General features: G+C 45.0%; 2 protein-coding genes across 2 annotated transcripts in view; one reads left to right on the top strand and one right to left on the bottom strand.

Annotated features, from left to right (window-relative positions):
* dpy19l1l (dpy-19-like 1, like (H. sapiens)) overlaps positions 1–18,222 on the bottom strand; it is a 196,285-nt gene that overhangs the window by 55,866 nt on the left and 122,197 nt on the right. The window lies entirely within an intron of this gene.
* On the top strand, positions 650–2,485 carry LOC115373371 (protein rapunzel-like). Its single transcript, XM_030071719.1, has 3 exons — positions 650–723; positions 1,700–2,151; positions 2,382–2,485. Exons 2-3 carry the CDS (start codon positions 1,736–1,738, stop codon positions 2,398–2,400), a joined length of 435 nt encoding a protein of 144 aa, XP_029927579.1. The 5' UTR covers positions 650–723; positions 1,700–1,735; the 3' UTR covers positions 2,401–2,485.

The following is an 18,222-nucleotide window of genomic DNA, read 5'->3' as shown; positions in this document are numbered from 1 at the left end:
GATGGAGTGCAGTGGGAGGTCCAATCAGCAACCTGCAGTCATCACACCTGTTCCTGATCTGGTAATCAAGCCACCCACACTGCAGATAAAAGCCAGCTCATTCTACCAGATCGTCCATTACCTTGGTGTTTCCTTGGACCTTTCGCTTGTGAACTTACCTGCTAACCCTCGGCTCGATTCCTGCTCGACCTTCACCATTCGCCTGCCTTCCTGGACCCTCCTGCCTCCTCTCGGCTCCGAGCTCCTGACCCCCGCTTGCCAGCCAACCCTCCAGCCATTCACCCTGATTATCTGTCGGCGCCTGGCTCCCTCCTCCATACTGGGCTCAACAAACTTTCTATTGAACTCTTTTGGTTTGACTGCAATAAATTGACTTTACAACTTAAACTTGTTCTGAGTCTGCATTTTGGGGTCTGGCCTTTTTGTGATCTTAACATACACACAAATGTATTTAACTACGTAAGTTCCTATGCAGTTTACCAGAGACCCTCTTATGCCATCCATATTTTAGTGATGTGGCTGTGTCAGGTGTGAAAACATGCACCCTCCTCCACTCCCCCTCTCTCTCTTTGGATTTCATATAAATGGAGTGTATCGTTTCTTTGACTGCATCATCTCTGCACAGTCCTTGACTCAACAGCGGGTGAGGAAAACCTGCAAATTTCATCAAACTGCGACTAATTTCTTTCAGGCTCAGAAAAACCCCCAAAACAGTTGCTACAGGTAGGACTTGGAAAAGACTTATCTCTCATGAGGCATGATTATACTGTTAGGTCTGTCTAAGGTGTGATATATTAGGTTATTTTTTTCTGATTTGGCCATCTTAATTTGAATTACAGAAAATGGAAACGCATTTTTAACATGTGAAAATTCTGTGATGTCCTTTGCAGTGAATTATTTATTTGAATTTTTCCTGCAAAGTTGGATGATGCAGCATCTAGGGTCCATTCATAAACTATTTTGTAAACATCTGATTATGATAATTGATGTCAGGTAACGAGAGATGTTGAAACGAGATTTTTTAAACATGGTTTGCTGCTCTGAAATGAATCATTAACACATCGAAGACCATAATGTGTCATTTTCTCATTGAAGCATCGCATGTCCACATGATATTACCTTTTTGGGCAGATTACCGTTTGTTACTGCCAAGCTTAAGGCTGTTTTCTTAAAGATAGTAACAACATCAACTCCTGGCATTAAAGACATTTAAAAAAAAGTTTTAAAATTAAACATTCAAACTGGCCTTAAGTCACACAAAATGCAGTGCTACTTTAGAGACCAAGATGCAAAATCATGAACAAGCTTAGTAAAAATTGTTCTCTTTCATGTTTCTGTGAACATTAAAGGTGAAAAAGTTTCCTAGCATATGTCCTAGCATATACTATCCAGTAGAATGTGATGCTCTGTGGGGAAGAGGGTTTTCTAGTCCACAAAAAATGACAGTGGAGAATCTCCAAATTAGATTGAAAAGCTGTCTGGCCTCTGGCCCAGAGGCCTGCTTGAGACTAAGAAAGCACTAGTCTTCTGCTCACAGAATATGAGTTTTGCATGCTTGATCAAAGACATGGGACCAAACACATTGGGCACGGTTCTTCAGCTTTTCATGTGAAAAATGTAGAGGCTGTTATTCTAAAAGTACTGCATTCTCCTCATGTTATTGTTATATTTTATACCTGATTTGGTCTCTGTTTCTCAGAACGTGACCAGTCGACTTTAAGTTGGGGCCCAGAAAATGGAGACCATTGAGAAAGTGGTGAATATTGCTAAGCCCTTTCTTGAGCTGGTTGCCCCTGCTCTACACCAGTTCCTAAACAACGCTCAGAGCAAAGAGGTCTCCTTCGTCAAGGAGCCGATCCTGACTTTGAAGAACAAACTTGATGTGATCTCTGCCCAACAGAAGGAAATCAGCAGAGAGATGGAAAAGAGCTTAGTGGATTTGCAGTATTTTGATATGGAGAGCAATATGCAGTACCAGTATGACAAGTTCATTGACATCTTGGAAGCAGAGGAGAAGTTACAGGAGGAAAACAAGTCTATTTTTCTGGAACAGTTTGTCCAGGCTGGTGACGACAGCAGTCTGGACCCATTGTATGACGCTGTGATGAGGAATGGCCAGTTTGGGGAGTCTATTTTAGATGTAATGAAAAGGTAAAGGTTTACTATATTAAATATCAAATGTATATATATTTCTGCATGTGTTGTAGTTCTCATCATCCACACCAACGGGATGAATGGTCTTGGTGAAATGACATGATGCTCGCAGTACTAGTGCTGTAATACTGGCAATCTACAATCTGGGTATATTCTAAAGTTGGCCGTGACCACCACCACATGTCTAAAATTTGAATATAATGTAAAATGTTTTCTCTGTTCTGCAGACATGCAGCAGGGGATTGAGGCCTCCTGGTGGATTTCTGTGTTCGGCTGATGAATCTTCTCATGAAGGGCTTGATTGCTCTGCGGGGCCACTGCGCCCTAAACCAGAAAATGAGCACAGAAAGAGCAAAGGAGAAAGCCAAAGAATGGCCCAGCAAAATAAAAGATGTAGAGTTAAAGATGAAGTTGACCATAGAGTCCTGTATGGAAGCTTTCCCAGAGCATGCAAAAGCGGATACTTAGCGCCTCTTTGTAGAGAAGGGAGAAAAGGATCTTTCATGTACCGCCAAAGAGCTTCTTGAATTCCTGAAAAAGAAGTATGATTGGGTCAGCTGGTCAGTGCTGCTGATTAGTGATTCAGAAAATTTCTTTTTGAATTGGCTAGCTGGAAAACAATTCCACCATGTGATTGGGCAGAACTGTTTTTTTGTTCCACCGGTGAACAGAGTTAACCTGGTAGCGTCATACAGCACCAAACCACAGGAGGTGCCCTGCGACCTCATCCAGCAGGTGATGAAGGACTAGGCGAAAGAGGGAGATGCCCAGGAAGTGACTTATATGTTGAAGGATCAGCTCTGCGGGTTTGTGATCCATGCCGTTAGTCACTACAATAAGAGTGAAGCTGAATGTAGCTTTCCAGATGATTGCTACTACTGGGGGACAAAAACGTGACAAGAACGTGGCAGTGTGCGTGCACTCAGAGTAAAGCTGATGTAAACTCAACATATAGGATGATTTGGTAATAAGTATGACCAGACCCAGTTATTAAATGTATAGAGAAATGTAATCTAGCACCCGTCTCTTAATTAGGAAGCACTTTAGCTGCATGTGCCCATTAAAGACCCCATGAAATGAACTCTTATTTTCTTGATTTGATGTTTGTCCTGTTGAAACAGGATGTTTGGGTGGGATGTGGTGCAGGGAAGGATCCTTCACAAGCAGGACAGACCTAACTCTAACCCAGTAGAGTATCAGTTTGGGATAGAAACAGGTGGATGAGAGAGGATGTGTAAAGTTTTCAGAGGGTTTTATTGGTTGAAATGTTAATTTTCATCCACTAGTGCAGGACGCTGTCACCTTATAAGATGCCCTGTTTAAGAGGGAGTAAAAGTTATGTGTAGTCATTTCATGGGGACTTTAAAAGGCAAGGCAAGTTTATTTGTATAGCACAGTTCAACACAAGGTAATTCAAAGTGCTTTACAGAGACATTAAAAGCAACAAGACACAATTTAAAACAATAAAAACAGTCAATAAAAAAGGGAAATAGAAATTGAGAATAGAACAGTCAGGATAAGAAACGAAGTAGAAAAATAAAAGGCATAAATCAACAGTGTGTAGTTAAAAAGTACGGGCAATACAACAGGTAGTCCTTGGAGTACGGAGGAGGCATAAATCAACAGTGTGTAGTTAAAAAGTACGGGCAATACAACAGGCAAGTATTTAATCTAAGAGTACGCTTCAGTGAACAATAGTGTTTTTAGCCCTGATTTAAAGGAGCTGACAGTTTAAGCAGACCTCAGATATACAGGAAGTTTGTTCCACAGGTGAGGAGCATAATAACTGAATGCTGCCTCACCTTGTTTGGTTCTTGTTCTTGGAACACACAACAAACCAGTTCCCGATGACCTAAGGGGTCTAGATGCTTCGTAGGGAACCAGTAGATCAAGCATGTATTTTGGTCCAAGACCATTCAGGGCTTTGTAGACCAGCAGTAGGATTTTAAAATCTATCCTTTGACTCACAGGAAGCCAGTGTAGCGATTTAATGACCGGTGTAATATGGTCCAGTTTCCTGGTGTTTGTAAGGACTCTGGCGGCAGCGTTCTGAATCAGCTGCAGCTGTCTGATTGATTTTTTGTTAAGGCCTGTAAATATGCCATTGCAATAGTCCAACCTACTAAAAATGAATGCATGAATAAGTTTTTCCATGTCTTGTTTAGACAGAAACCCCTTGATTCTAGCAATGTTTTTCAGGTGGTAATAGGCAGATTTAGTAATAAACTTTAAATGGCTGTTGAAGTTCAGGTCTGAGTCAATAATAATACCAAGATTTCTGGCTTGATTCGTAGCTGTCAGTGACATAGAACCAAGGTGAGCGCTGATCTTTGCCCTTTCATTTTTTGGGCCAAAAATTAATGCCTCTGTCTTTTCTGGATTTAGCTGGAGACAATTCTGGCACATCCAGTCATTGATTTGATGAATACAGTTACTCAATGAGCCCTGTGATGGACTGGCGACCTGTCCAGGGTGTTTCACTGCCTTCGCCCTATGTGCGCTGGGATAGGCTCCAGCACCCCCCCGCGACCCTAGTGAGTATAAGCGGTTTAGAAGATGAATGAATGAATGAATGAGTTACTCAATGAGAGTAAGGGACTGTAGTCATGTGATGACACTGAGATATAGAGTTGTGTGTCATCGGCATATGTATGATAGGAGATGTTGTGATGTTCCATAATCTGGGCTAGGGGTAGCATATAGATGTTGAATAGAAGAGGTCCGAGAATGGACCCGTGAGGAACCCCACATGTGATCGTAGTTTGCTCAGATTTATGGTTACCAACTGGCACAAAAAAGTCCCTATCTTGTAAGTAAGATTTGAACCATTGTAGCACAGTGCCGGTGAGTCCCACCCACTTTTCCAATCTGCTAAGTAGTATATTATGATCAACTGTATCAAATGCAGCACTGAGATCTAGGAATACCAGGACAGAGGATTTGCATGCATCATTATTCTGATAAATATCATTTAAGACTTTGATAAGTACAGTCTCAGTGCTGTGGTGTGGCTGAAAGAGCATCATAAAAGTATGGATTTGCTGGAAGACAACCCTTTCAATGATTTTCCCCAAAAATGGCAGATTTGATATTGGCCTATAGTTACTAATTGTTGTGGCGTCCAGATTTGATTTTTTTAGAAGTGGTTTTATTACTGCAGTTTTCAAGGCCTGGGGAAACTGGCCTGCTTTAAGAGAAGTATTTATTATCTGCAGTTCATCCAGAGCTATGCAGTTAAAAATGGTTTTAAAGAAGTTTGAAGGCAGAATATCAAGGCAGCATGTTGTGGGCTTTAATTTTGAAACCGTTTCTGTTAGAGTTGTGTAATCAAGGAGGCTAAAATGTCCTAGGTGAACCGGAGGACAGGAAGGCACAAGTGTTATCATTCTTGAGCTGGAACTGCACACTGCCTGTCTTATCTGCAATATTTTGTTTGTGAAGAAGGCTGCAAAGTCATTACATGACTTGTTGGACAGTAGTTCCCCTTACGGAAAAAAAAAATATTTACCAATATATGAAATGCAATGTATTGTAATGTATTAGAATATATTACATTTAATATGCAAAAAACAATGTATAGAAATATATTATATATGTGAAAATGTCTCAGAAATAAATGGTATAATATATAGGTGAATCATATATGTCGCATATATTTATATATGGCATCAATATATTGAAATATATGTTAATATATGAAAAAAATACAGCAACAATTGCGCATCTCATATATGGCCATATATTGCAATATTAATATATAATATATGTGTTTATGTCCCATAATATATTGACTTTGATATATGAATATGAATAAAAGTCCTCCATAATGTATTTACATTTAAATGTGATGAACACTGGGTTCATATATTTATAAATATATGATCTATGACATTCCAATTATATGGGAACATGTATTGGAAATATACATAAAATTATAGCTGCTGTGCAGCTATAATGGGTCAGGTCCAGGAATTTTTAGGAAGACGCTGCTCAGTGATCAGTCAAACTCAGGCAGTTTGGAACACATGATTAAGATGTTCACATTACAATGTGGATTCTGCACCAGGTGAGGCTCGAACCTGCAACCTCTGGAGCCAAAGAGAGTCGTTTACCACTCTGAGCTAATTGACAAGTAGCAGCTCAACAGCAGCTTGACAATTCCACTAAGCCAGTGGTTACATCGTGTTTCCCTGAAACTGAATAAATGCCAAACATAACAAAATAAAACTGCTCTGCTAGCTCAATCATGTTGTAACTAGAATAGCTGCTGGAAAAAAAAAACAAAAAACATTTTTTTCATGGACTGATAGTTATACTTCTACCGACTTCTCAGTCATTTTTAACCAGCAGATGTTTTATTTCAGCTGGGGGTGTGTCACTCCAATTTAACATAGCTCCAATTAATGTGGCTAAACAGCAAAAGTAAGGACAGTAAGCAGTCACATTAAGGCTGAACAGTGTTTTATAATCACCTTTTCAGGCTGTTATCAATTTACCTCTGAAATAAAGACGACAGCTTTCACAGATGTGTTGATTTATTAAAGGTTCATTTCAATGTACAGACGCAAACAATTTGACAAAATAATTAATTCAATGGCCCAGGAAACTCATAAAGACTGAAAAAATGAATAACGATTAATAGGCTAGCCTAATTAATAACTGATAATAATATATAGCCGCACATCTCCGTGGAAAATCTTACAGGTAGCCTACTGTCCGTGGTGCTGACTTCGCTGAGGCACTTTGTCATAGAAATTAAAGCTCCATAAAATTCACGGAGGATCTTGTTCATCTCTTTTTTCCTTACAGGTGAGAAATCAGCTGTTTGCCTGGTGTTTGTCAGGTGGTCTTGTAGACATTTGACAACCCAAGACGTTGACCGAGCCGCACCGGCTTCATTTCCTGACCTCTCCAGCTGATCCAGCTCTTCACTCGTCACTCTTGCATATCTCTCCTTTTTCTCTTCTGTCTTGTCTTCCTCGTTCAGCCGTTTATCCAAACTTAGGTCGCCAAATAAATTAAAATTGACAACAAAACGGTCCATTATGCAGGCGAACAAAGCTGACAGCAGGTTTCAGTGGAACGTGTTACTATGGCAACCGCACAGATTTGGGCAGTAAGGCGGAGTAATATTTTCAGTGATTGATTCAGTATTTTTATTTGAGCACAGCTAGCCTTGCTGTCATGCTCATTTGAGCACATTCTAAACGTCTGACTGATCAATCAGATTGCTTGGTCGGATCTACACAACATAGTGTCGTGTTATAATTTTTAAAAATCTCAAGTAGGCTACCTGGAGTTCGTCCAAGTACCCCCAGGCGTACGCGTACCCCCATTTGAGAAACACTGATCTAGACAACAGGGAGATGATGTTGGTTTGTTTTTAAGAATGAGTGATTTGCTCCATAACTGAAAAATTGATATTTAAAAATGCCATTTTTACATTGATTCCAATTGTTCACATGAGAGCAAAATTCAAAATGGTGTCAAAAACTGTGTTTTTGAGATAAAATTCTGAAATTTACCACACATCATCTACCATGACTCCAGAATTTTGTCAATTTTTTTCTTGAACATTGAAGAGTTATTAAGCAAGACTTTGCAGGTATATGTTTACAGTAGCGTTTACAATAAAACATTTTCATGCACTGTAGGCTTAATTTTTGATAAATCAAAAATCTGTGAACATCGTTTGTGTAGGACAGTCTGAAGATGCTCTGTATCAAATTTGGTGACATTTGAGCAAAAATTGTGGGAGGAGATAGGTTTTAAAAGTTTTACAGTTTTTGAAAAAACAGAGTGATGGACTTCATAATTTTCAATCGATTTAAATGTACAAAAGTTTCTTCAATATAGGTCCAGAGATGAAAGACACCGCTGAGTGAAGTTTTTTAAGTGTTTCCAATAAAAACAAAAAGTCTTTCTTTAGGGTCTCAGACCCAGATTTATTGAATGAATAACAATCTTCTTAATATGTGGCTGTGTAGACATGATGTCAGGTAGCATAGCTGCCACCTCTCTGACTGATGTGTTACAAAATAAAACAAGGCCATACCTGCAGTACTGACGGACGGACCGGAAGTGGTGAGGTATGTTTTGCAAAAAGCGGAAGTAGTTCCGCATAAACCCTATTTCTGAAAAAAGGATACTTCCATGTGTGTTGAATATTTTGGGATGCACAAATTCCTACAGACCTCTGATGGCCTCTGATGCTCATGTCATGATATCATTCTCATGTTCAAAAGTGATAAATTGACCCGAGGGAAAACACTGGTCTGTTGACGTGGTTTTGAGCTTTTCACAGAGGGTTTTCTTGCAATTTGGGGAAATTCACACTTTTCAGTGTCACGTTCATGGTGCGTTTTTGCAATTACAAAGAAAGGGGAAGTGTGAGTTCACTGGAATCAGATAAAGTTATCAATGTTTAACAGCACTCTGGAGAATAAACATATTATGAAAGTTGCTGGCAGGAGGGGCCGCAGTGCAATCAGATAAAACTTTCCATTTCATTCTGACACTCTATCACACTCCAACATAGAAAAACAACAATAATGCCTGTTCATCATTACTGTGTTGACCTAAGATTAAGAACGATGCAAGGTGTGGTAACTGCTGTTAATGATCTGTTTGAACAGATCATTATGATCTGTTCAAACAGAAGGTCTTAAAATGCACCCAGTCATTCTTCCTGAGTTTGTTTTTAAACTTCTGTTTTTTTGTTTGTTTGTTTGTTTGTTTGTTTTCTTATGATTTAGTTACATCTTTTATATATAAAAAAAAAGTACTCAGATGTAACAATAACATGTTAGGAAATAAAAATAATCTACACAAAAATAGCACAAAAATAATGTAAAGAGTAAAAGTAAATTAAAAAGAAAAAGGGAATGAGAGGCAAGAGAGAGAGAGAGAGAAAGTAATAAAAGCAGGTCAATGTCACATCCATGGAAAGGTGAGATGTGTTTCAACACAGTTAGCTACATGGAAGAAGGGGTTAGTGATAATGGCACTCCCAGAGAATAAACTTAATATGAAAGCTGCTGTTGTTGTTGTTGGTAGGAGCAGCCGCTTTAAAACTGGATACACACCTTCACTTTCGTTATATGTCTATCTTTACTGTGTTGACCCAGGAGATTAAGAATGATCATTAAGAATGAGGCAGTCAAACAGGCAATGAAACTAAACAAACAAAGGTGAAATGAACAGGGCAAAAAGTGACAAATAGCATTGTTGAGTCCACTCTGTCACACACGCACACACGCACACACACATGCACACACACAGATCCACATACAGTGCACTCAGAAAGTATTCAGACCCCCTTCACTTTTTTCACTTTTGTTATGTTGCAGCCTAATGCTTCATTTTTTCTCCCACTAATCTACACTCAGTACCCCATAATGACAAAGTGAAAACAGAATCGTAAAAAGTTTTGTAAATGTATTAAAAAGGAAAACCTGAAATATCACAGTATTCAGACCCTATTCAGGCAACAACACTTGAAATTTAGCTCAGGTGCCTCCCATTTCTCTTGATGCTTGCTGAGATGATTCTATACCTTGATTAGAGTCCACCTGTGGTAAATTAAATTGGTTGGACATGATTTGGAAATGCACACAGCTCTCTATAATGCATATCAGAGCAAAAACCAAACCAGGAGGTCATAGGAGCTGCCTGCAGAGCTCAGAGACAGGATTGTTGCAAAGCACAGATCTGAGGAGGGCTACAAAAACATTTCTTCTGCACTGAAGGATCTCAAGAGCACAGTGACCTCCATAATTCTCAAATGGAAGAAGTCTGGCACAACCAGGACTCTTTCAAGAGCTGGTCGCCCGGCCAAACTGAGCAATCATGGGAGAAGGGCCTTAGTGTATGAAAGCCCCTATGCGCGCCCGCCGATAATTGGCCCGTAGCAGGGACGCGCACGGACATGCGCTTCAGGCGTGCCAGGGCATGTGCCGCTAGACACGCACTGACATGCCCCTTTTAACGCTGCGAGCCTCAGAGCGGTCAGTTCTGCGCAACACGGACAGTTGACCCCTTTTTTCGTTTGTGTGTGTGGATTTATGTGCGTGAGTGAGCCAGGTAAGCGCACATTTCTATTCACTCCACTGTAAAGTAACCTAATTCCAGTTGAATGTATGACTTTGCATCCTCCTGTTCATTACTATTGATTGTTGTTGCCGCGATATAATTTGTTAATTAAGCTCTGTGTAACCGGCAGCTAAGTTACATTTATAACTGCTGTTCCCTGAGTAACGCTGATGTTTAGTTATAAGGAGCTGATTATTGTAATTGGTCCATAATTGGAGATTATATTAATAATATGGTAAATTAATTTATTTGGAAATGTGGTTAAGATATTATTTTGTTTCCTTAATTTGCAGAACCACAAACATATACACACCTGTAAACCTTGTTTGAATAAATCCTCTCTACACCGACTCTCTGGCCAGAGTCATCACTCTGTAGTTGTCCTGCTCAATCAAACCAGTGTGTCCCCGAGGTCCCCTTCCTCACAAAATTTGGTCCTTCGAGCCGGATAGGGCATCCATCATACACTATGGAGAAAGCACCATTGGACATCCCAGAGCTAGCATCTGAACGACCTCACCGAGATCGCCATCCCCCCACACATTTGGCCAGCTACGATGTTGACTATCTTCCCTCCCAGTATCCCTCCAACATGCCACCCCATTCCCAAGGACAACATGGTGGTGACACGAGGGCTCCCACAGAGAAGAGCAGATCAAGCACCCGGTCAAGTGCATCCTCCCGGCGGACATCGCGGTCGTCAGTGGGAGCTTACCCCAGCAATGCTCTCTCCAGTGTCCAGGCTGCTTTATTGGAGGAGAGGATTAAGGAGATGGAGCTTACAGAACTGCGACAGCAAGTAGAAGAGGACTCCAAAACTGACATGGAGTGTGAGCGCCTTGATGCTAAAGCCAGAGAAGGCCAACGCCTACAAGAAGAGGCCCAGCAAGCTCGGGAAGCTACACTATATTACCAAAAGTATTCGCTCACCCATTCAAATGATCAGAATCAGGTGTCCTAATCACTTGGCCTGGCCACAGGTGTATAAAATCAAGCACTCAGGCATGCAGACTGTGAAACAAGACATTTGTGAAAGAATGGGCCGCTCTCAGGAGCTCAGTGAATTCCAGCGTGGAACTGTCATAGGATGCCACCTGTGCAACAAATCCAGTCGTGAAATTTCCTCGCTCCTAAATATTCCACAGTCAACTGTCAGTTCTATTATAACAAAATGGAAGCGTTTGGGAACAACAGCAACTCAGCCACGAAGTGGTAGGCCACGTAAAGTGCAAAGAGGTCGCCGACTTTCTGCACAGTCAATTGCTACGGAGCTACAAACTTCATGTGACCTTCAGATTAGCCCAAGTACAGTACGCAGAGAGCTTCATGGAATGGGTTTCCATGGCCGAGCAGCTGCAGCCAAGCCACACATCACCAAGTGCAATGCAAAGCGTCGGATGCAATGGTGTAAAGCACGCCGCCACTGGCCTCTAGAGCAGTGGAGACGCGTTCTCTGGAGTGATGAATCACGCTTTTCCATCTGGCAATCTGATGGACGAGTCTGGGTTTGGAGGTTGCCAGGAGAACGGTACATTTCAGACTGCATTGTGCCGACTGTGAAATTTGGTGGAGGAGGAATTATGGTGTGGGGTTGTTTTTCAGGAGCTGGGCTTGGCCCCTTAGTTCCAGTGAAAGGAACTTTGAATGCTTCAGGATACCAAAACATTTTGGACAATATCATGCTCCCAACCTTGTGGGAACAGTTTGGAGCGGGCCCCTTCCTCTTCCAACATGACTGTGCACCAGTGCACAAAGCAAGGTCCATAAAGACATGGATGACAGAGTCTGGTGTGGATGAACTTGACTGGCCTGCACAGAGTCCTGACCTGAACCCGATAGAACACCTTTGGGATGAATTAGAGCGGAGACTGAGAGCCAGGCCTTCTCGACCAACATCAGTGTGTGACCTCACCAATGCGCTTTTGGAAGAATGGTCAAAAATTCCTATAAACACTCTCCTCAACCTTGTGGACAGTCTTCCCAGAAGAGTTGAAGCTGTAATAGCTGCAAAAGGTGGACCGACATCATATTGAACTCTATGGGTTAGGAATGGGATGGCACTTCAGTTCATAGTATGAGTAAAGGCAGGTGAGCGAATACTTTTGGTAATATAGTGTATGTCAAAACAGCTAGACCGGCGACGTCGGCTCCAGAAGGTGGAAAATGAACTAGCAGTAGCCAAGCTAGTCACGTCTTTCTTACAGGAACAAGAAGATGTTAATTCGTCTAATGCATCATTAGCCGCCAGCTTTGAGCCCTTACCTGTGAGAAAAGACGCCATCCCAGCTGATTCAAGCGCCCATGCTACAGCTAACCCTTGGCAATCAACACCACAGCAGCCGAATGCAGCTAATGTTCCTGTTGTTACAGGCACAGGGCCCACTTCTGATACCACACGCATCTTGCCACCTTCCTCAGTTGCTCCTTTAGCCACACCAAACATGGCACCCCTGAGACCTGCTCCAGCCGCAGTTCCAACTAACCTGCCATCCACGTCAGCTGTTCCCACTGCCACTGCAGCCACCAGTCAGCCTGGTTCCATTGCTCCGACTGCTGCCACAACAACCTTGAGGCCATCGCTGAGTGCTGCACCTGCACTTCCCTCTGCCACTCAGTCGGCAGCCCACTCAGTGCCTGTCATACCACAACCTGCTGTTCCTTCAGGGTTATCACTTCATGGGCATGTTGCTTCACCTACTCCAGCAATACCAATGTCAACGAACCCTAACACAGCTCAGCAGCAGATCCCACCAGTGGTTCCAGCTTCATGCTCACCTTACACCATACCATCAGGTTTACCACCAACTCACCTGAACCCAGCTTGGCCTTACCTGCCTCCAGCTGCACTGTGCCCTGCTCCAGCTATGCCGGCTGTCATCAGTGGTTACCCGGGAACCGAGTCGTTGATTGCTTCCACCTATGGCATTCCAAAACCAACGCTCCCAACCTTCGACACTGGCCGTGAAAGCGACTTCGCATTACTGAAGATGGCACTTGATAACCTGATGAACAATCATCCCCACCTGAGTGAACAATACAAGTACCAGGTCCTACTTGGCCAGCTAAAGCTCCCCAGTGCACTTCAGCTTGCAAAGGCCTTCATTTATGACCGCCGACCATACCTCGTTGCTTTACAGGCCTTGCAAGATAAGTATGGGCAACCCCGACAGCTTGTGCAATCAGAGCTTGGAGTAATCCTAAACTCCCCCGTCATCAAAGCTGGAGATGCCGAGGCCTTTGACTCTTTTGCCTTGTCAGTTCAGTCCTTGGTAGGAATGCTCAGGACCCTTGAAGGCCAGGGTGGATCTGAACTCAGATGTGGATCCCATGTCGATCGTCTTCTGAGTAAGATGCCTCCATCACACCGAGACAGCTTTGTGGAGTACTGTTTAAGCCACAGGATTCTACAAAGTGGCACGGACCAAACCTACACTTTGGCGGATCTGGCAGCGTGGTTACAAATGAAGGCCCAAGCTAAACGCTTAGCCAACAGGGCGACAGCTCTGTATCAGCCTGAAGCACCCAAGCCTGTAAAGAAGGACATGCGCATCACCCGGCCCAAAGAGAAGACCTCTACGGTCCTTCTTAACACCACCGAAAACACAAAATCTCCTGAACTTTCTCACTCAAAACCCACTCCCAAGCTTAAGCCATACTGTCCACACTGTGACAACAAGGAGCATTTCCTGAACTCCTGTCCAGAATTTCAGAAGTTCACCACCAGCCAAGTCATCAAGTGGATTCAAGATGGCCAGCGATGCTGGAAGTGTGGCCGAGCTCACAAGACAGATGCTTGCACTCTGAAACGACTCTGCAGGACCTGCAAAGAGCTACACCTCACAGTGCTACATGATGCTGCTCAGGAGATATCAAAGACAGTTCTCATGGTGAGTCTTCCTGCGACAAAGGCCTACCTTGATCGACCCAACCGGTCCCAGAAGGTCATGTTGAAAGTCGTGAAAGTCCTTCTACACAATGGGGGTCGATTCATGGAAACCTTCGCCGTACTTGATGACGGTTCGGAAAGAACCATTATCCTACCACAGGCCGTAGAACAGCTTGGTCTCAACAGACAACCAGAGACTCTTTTCCTCAGGACAGTCCAGCAGGAGGTCGTAGAGCTTCAAGGTGCCTCAGTGAAGCTGCACATATCCTCATTACATCAGCCTGCCAAGAAATACAGGATCAATCAAGCCTTTACTGCTGATAGTTTAAGTTTGGCTGAACACACTTACCCAGTGGCTGCAATCCAAAGAAGGTATGAGCACCTCAGAGGCTTGCCCTTACCACCAATAGACCATGCTCGACCTCTGCTACTGATTGGCTCGGACATGCCTCATCTGTTGATCCCGACTCGACCAGTGCGTGTAGGACCTTTAGGAGCACCCTTGAGAGTCTACACCAAGTTTGGATGGACCATACAAGGACCTACTGGACTTGGCCAAATGCCCCCTGCAGCACAGTCATGCCTCCACCTCACCACCATCTCACCAGCCATGGAGCTCTCCAGGCACGTGGAACGCCTCTGGCAGGCCAACACAGTGCCGTTCCTAAGTGAAAAGGTTACCACCCGATCCAAGCAGGATCAGCAAGCTCTCGCCGTGCTGCAGAAAGCCTCCAACAGGGTAGAAGTTGATGGTACTCTACGCCATGCCACTCCACTCCTCCGGCAGACTCCAGCAGTTACTTTGCGTGCTTCTGAAGAGGCGGTGCTTCCCAACCTCCTCAACACTGAAAGGCGGCTCCTCAAGGATCCTGATCGAGCGAAGGCGTACTGCAATGAGATCCGCAAACTCGTGGAGGCAGGATATGTGGCTGAGATACCCCCGGAAACAGCCGAACAGTCCCCGGAGTCCTGGTTCATCCCTCACCATATGGTGCAGCACAATGGAAAGGACCGGGTCGTGTTCAACTGTTCCTTTGTCTACAAAGGGCAGTCGTTGAATGACCAACTCCTCCCAGGACCTACCTTAGGGCCATCCCTTCTAGGCGTCCTCCTAAGGTTTTGGCAGCATACTGTAGCCGTCAGTGGGGACATAAAAGGTATGTTCCACCAGATCCGTCTGTTACCAGCTGATCGACCTTTACTGCGCTTCCTTTGGAGGGACATGCAGCGGTCTGAAGAGCCAACCATCTTCGAATGGCAAGTATTGCCCTTGGGACCACCTGCAGTCCTTGCTGCGCGGTTTACGCCCTGCAAAGGCACGCCCAAGAGTACAAAGCCAGCAACTCTGCCCTTTCGGAAACGGTGGAACACTCCTTTTATGTCGACAACTGCTTCCACAGCACCAGTTCCATTGATGAAGCCAGAACCCTCGTCGATGGACTCTGCCAGTTCCTCCTCACTGGAGGATTCGAAATCCGACAGTGGGCGAGCAACTTTCCTGAGGTCATCGAAGACCTTCCTCCCACAGCATGGTCACAGAACAGTGAGCTGTGGTTGACCCAAGTCAGCAGAGACCTCCAGGAACCCACACTTGGACTTCGCTGGGACTGTCTTCGTGACTCCCTGGGCTACAGACCTCGCCCAGTAGAGACATCTGTTCCTACTCTGCGACACGTCTATAAAGTGTTAGCTTGCCAGTATGATCCGCTGGGTTATATTGTGCCATTCACCACCAGAGGGAAGGTGCTCATCCAGGACTTGTGGAAGGAAGGGATAGGCTGGGATGATCCCATTCAACCTCAGAGTCTGGCAGAAAGATGGATTGCCTGGGAGAAAGAGCTCTCTCACCTGCCTCATTTGGAGCTGCCCAGAAGTTATACACCACCATGTGCTGCCATCAGAGAGATCCACATATTTTGTGACGCCTCTGAGCGAGCTTACGGTTCTGTCGCCTATATGCGGACCACAGATGACCATCAGCATGTTCACGTGGCTTTTGTACTTGCTCGGTCCCGTGTAGCACCGAGGAAGCAGCTGTCAATGCCTCGCTTCGAGCTAAGTGCCGCTCTCACCGGTGCTGAGCTAGCCAAAGTTCTTCAGACAGAACTCTCCATCCCCATCCAGCGAGTCACCCTCTGGTCGGACTCGACCACCATCCTTTACTGGATCAGATCTGAATCCTGTCGCTACAAGGTTTTTGTAGGAACTCGTATCGCAGAGATTCAAGCCCTGACAGATGTGGAGAGCTGGTGATATGTGGACTCTGCCAGCAACCCCGCTGATGACATCACACGGGGTCTACCTCTGGAAGATCTACAGAACCCCCATCGATGGACAAGAGGCCCGGAATTCCTCTATCAACCACCAGACCAGTGGCCAGCTATGCCTGCCACCGACCCAGAGCTTGAGAATGTCGAGCTTAAGAAGTCTGCCCTGAAGTCGACCCTGCTCCACAGATCCCTGACATTGCCAAGTTCACCAGCTGGAAGGAGCTTCTACAAGCCACAGCCCGGTCCCTACATGGGGCGGCCAACTCCAGCACTGCTTGTGAAGCCACTGATTACATCAGCGCAGAGAAGCTCCTCTTGTCACACTCTCAAAGGGAGTCATTCCCTGAGGAGATTAAATCTCTTAAGGCTAGTCGTTCCTTGCCCTTGAACAGTCATCTTGGGTCCCTCGCCCCAGAATATGATGACACTACCGGCCTGCTGAGAGTAGGTGGCAGGCTGCGACGGGCAGAAGGTCTTGAGACAGACACAATTCATCCCATCATCTTGGATCCGCACCACCCCATCACAAAGTTGCTGATCCAAGACTATGACCAGACTCTCCTGCACCCAGGACCAGAACGAGTGCTGGCAGAACTCCGCCGTAGGTTTTGGATTCTACGGGGAAGGGAAGCAGTCCGGAAACAGCAGCATTCATGCCATGAGTGCCAACGATGGCGAGCTAAGCCTGAGGTCCCAAGGATGGCTGACCTCCCCCCAGCTCGATTGCGCCTATTCAAGCCACCGTTCTACTCAACTGGGGTGGACTGTTTTGGTCCATATCAGGTCCGGATTGGTCGCCGTCAAGAGAAGAGATGGGGGATTGTATACAAATGCATGACCACCCGTTGTATACATCTTGATCTCCTTGAGAGCATGGACGCAGAAGCCTTCTTGATGGCACTCAGGCGTTTCATAGCGCGACGAGGCACACCATTTGAACTACTGCTGGATAATGGTACCAACTTCGTAGGTGGGGAGCGGGAGCTGCGAGAGGCCTTCCAGGCCATGGCCCCTCATCTGAAGGACCAGTTAGCCAGCAAAAGATTTCTTTCCACTTCAACCCACCTAGTGCCCCACACTTTGGGGGCACTTGGGAAAGGGAAGTAAAATCTGTCAAAGAAGCCCTTAAGGTCATCCTAAAGGAACAGGTCGTTCCCGAGCCTGTACTGCGGACTGTACCGACAGAGGCGGAGGGCATTCTGAACGCTAAGCCCTTGGGCTATCTCTCATCAGATGCTGCAGACCTGGATCCGATTACTCCTAGCATTCTCCTTATGGGACGCCATGATGCCTCTCTACCCCAGGTGATGTATGACTCCAGCGACCTCCTAGGGAAACGTCGTTGGAGGCACAGTCAGATTCTGGCTGACCATTTTTGGTCATCATTCATTCGCCACTACCTACCCAGCCTCCAGGAGAGACAGAAGTGGAGGAAAGACGGCAAGACCCTAGAGATGAATGAGGTGGTGCTTATCGTGGACCCACAGCTTCCACGAGCCCTCTGGCCTGTTGGGAGAGTGACACAGACCTACCCTGGAGCTGACGGACGTGTAAGAACAGCAGCTGTCCGAGTCAAAGACAAGAACTATGTTCGCCATGTTGCCCGTTTGGTCTCCCTTCCCAGGCTCCATGATGATGACGACACTGCGGACATGAAATGAGTGGCTTTCTCTATGTCACTCATGTCTCAAGAGACATTTGGGGGCGGCTGTGTATGAAAGCCCCTATGCGCGCCCGCCGATAATTGGCCCGTAGCAGGGACGCGCACGGACATGCGCTTCAGGCGTGCCAGGGCATGTGCCGCTAGACACGCACTGACAT

Source organism: Myripristis murdjan, chromosome 16, assembly GCF_902150065.1.
Source record: "Myripristis murdjan chromosome 16, fMyrMur1.1, whole genome shotgun sequence".
Lineage (NCBI taxonomy): Eukaryota > Metazoa > Chordata > Actinopteri > Holocentriformes > Holocentridae > Myripristis > Myripristis murdjan.
The sequence above is the reverse complement of the archived record's forward strand: the minus strand, read 5'-3'. Positions and strand labels throughout refer to the sequence as shown.

Bases quoted from the DNA above. Each gene is read 5' to 3' on its own strand.
- LOC115373371 (XM_030071719.1), top strand. From the start codon at position 1,736: ATGGAGACCATTGAGAAAGTGGTGAATATTGCTAAGCCCTTTCTTGAG.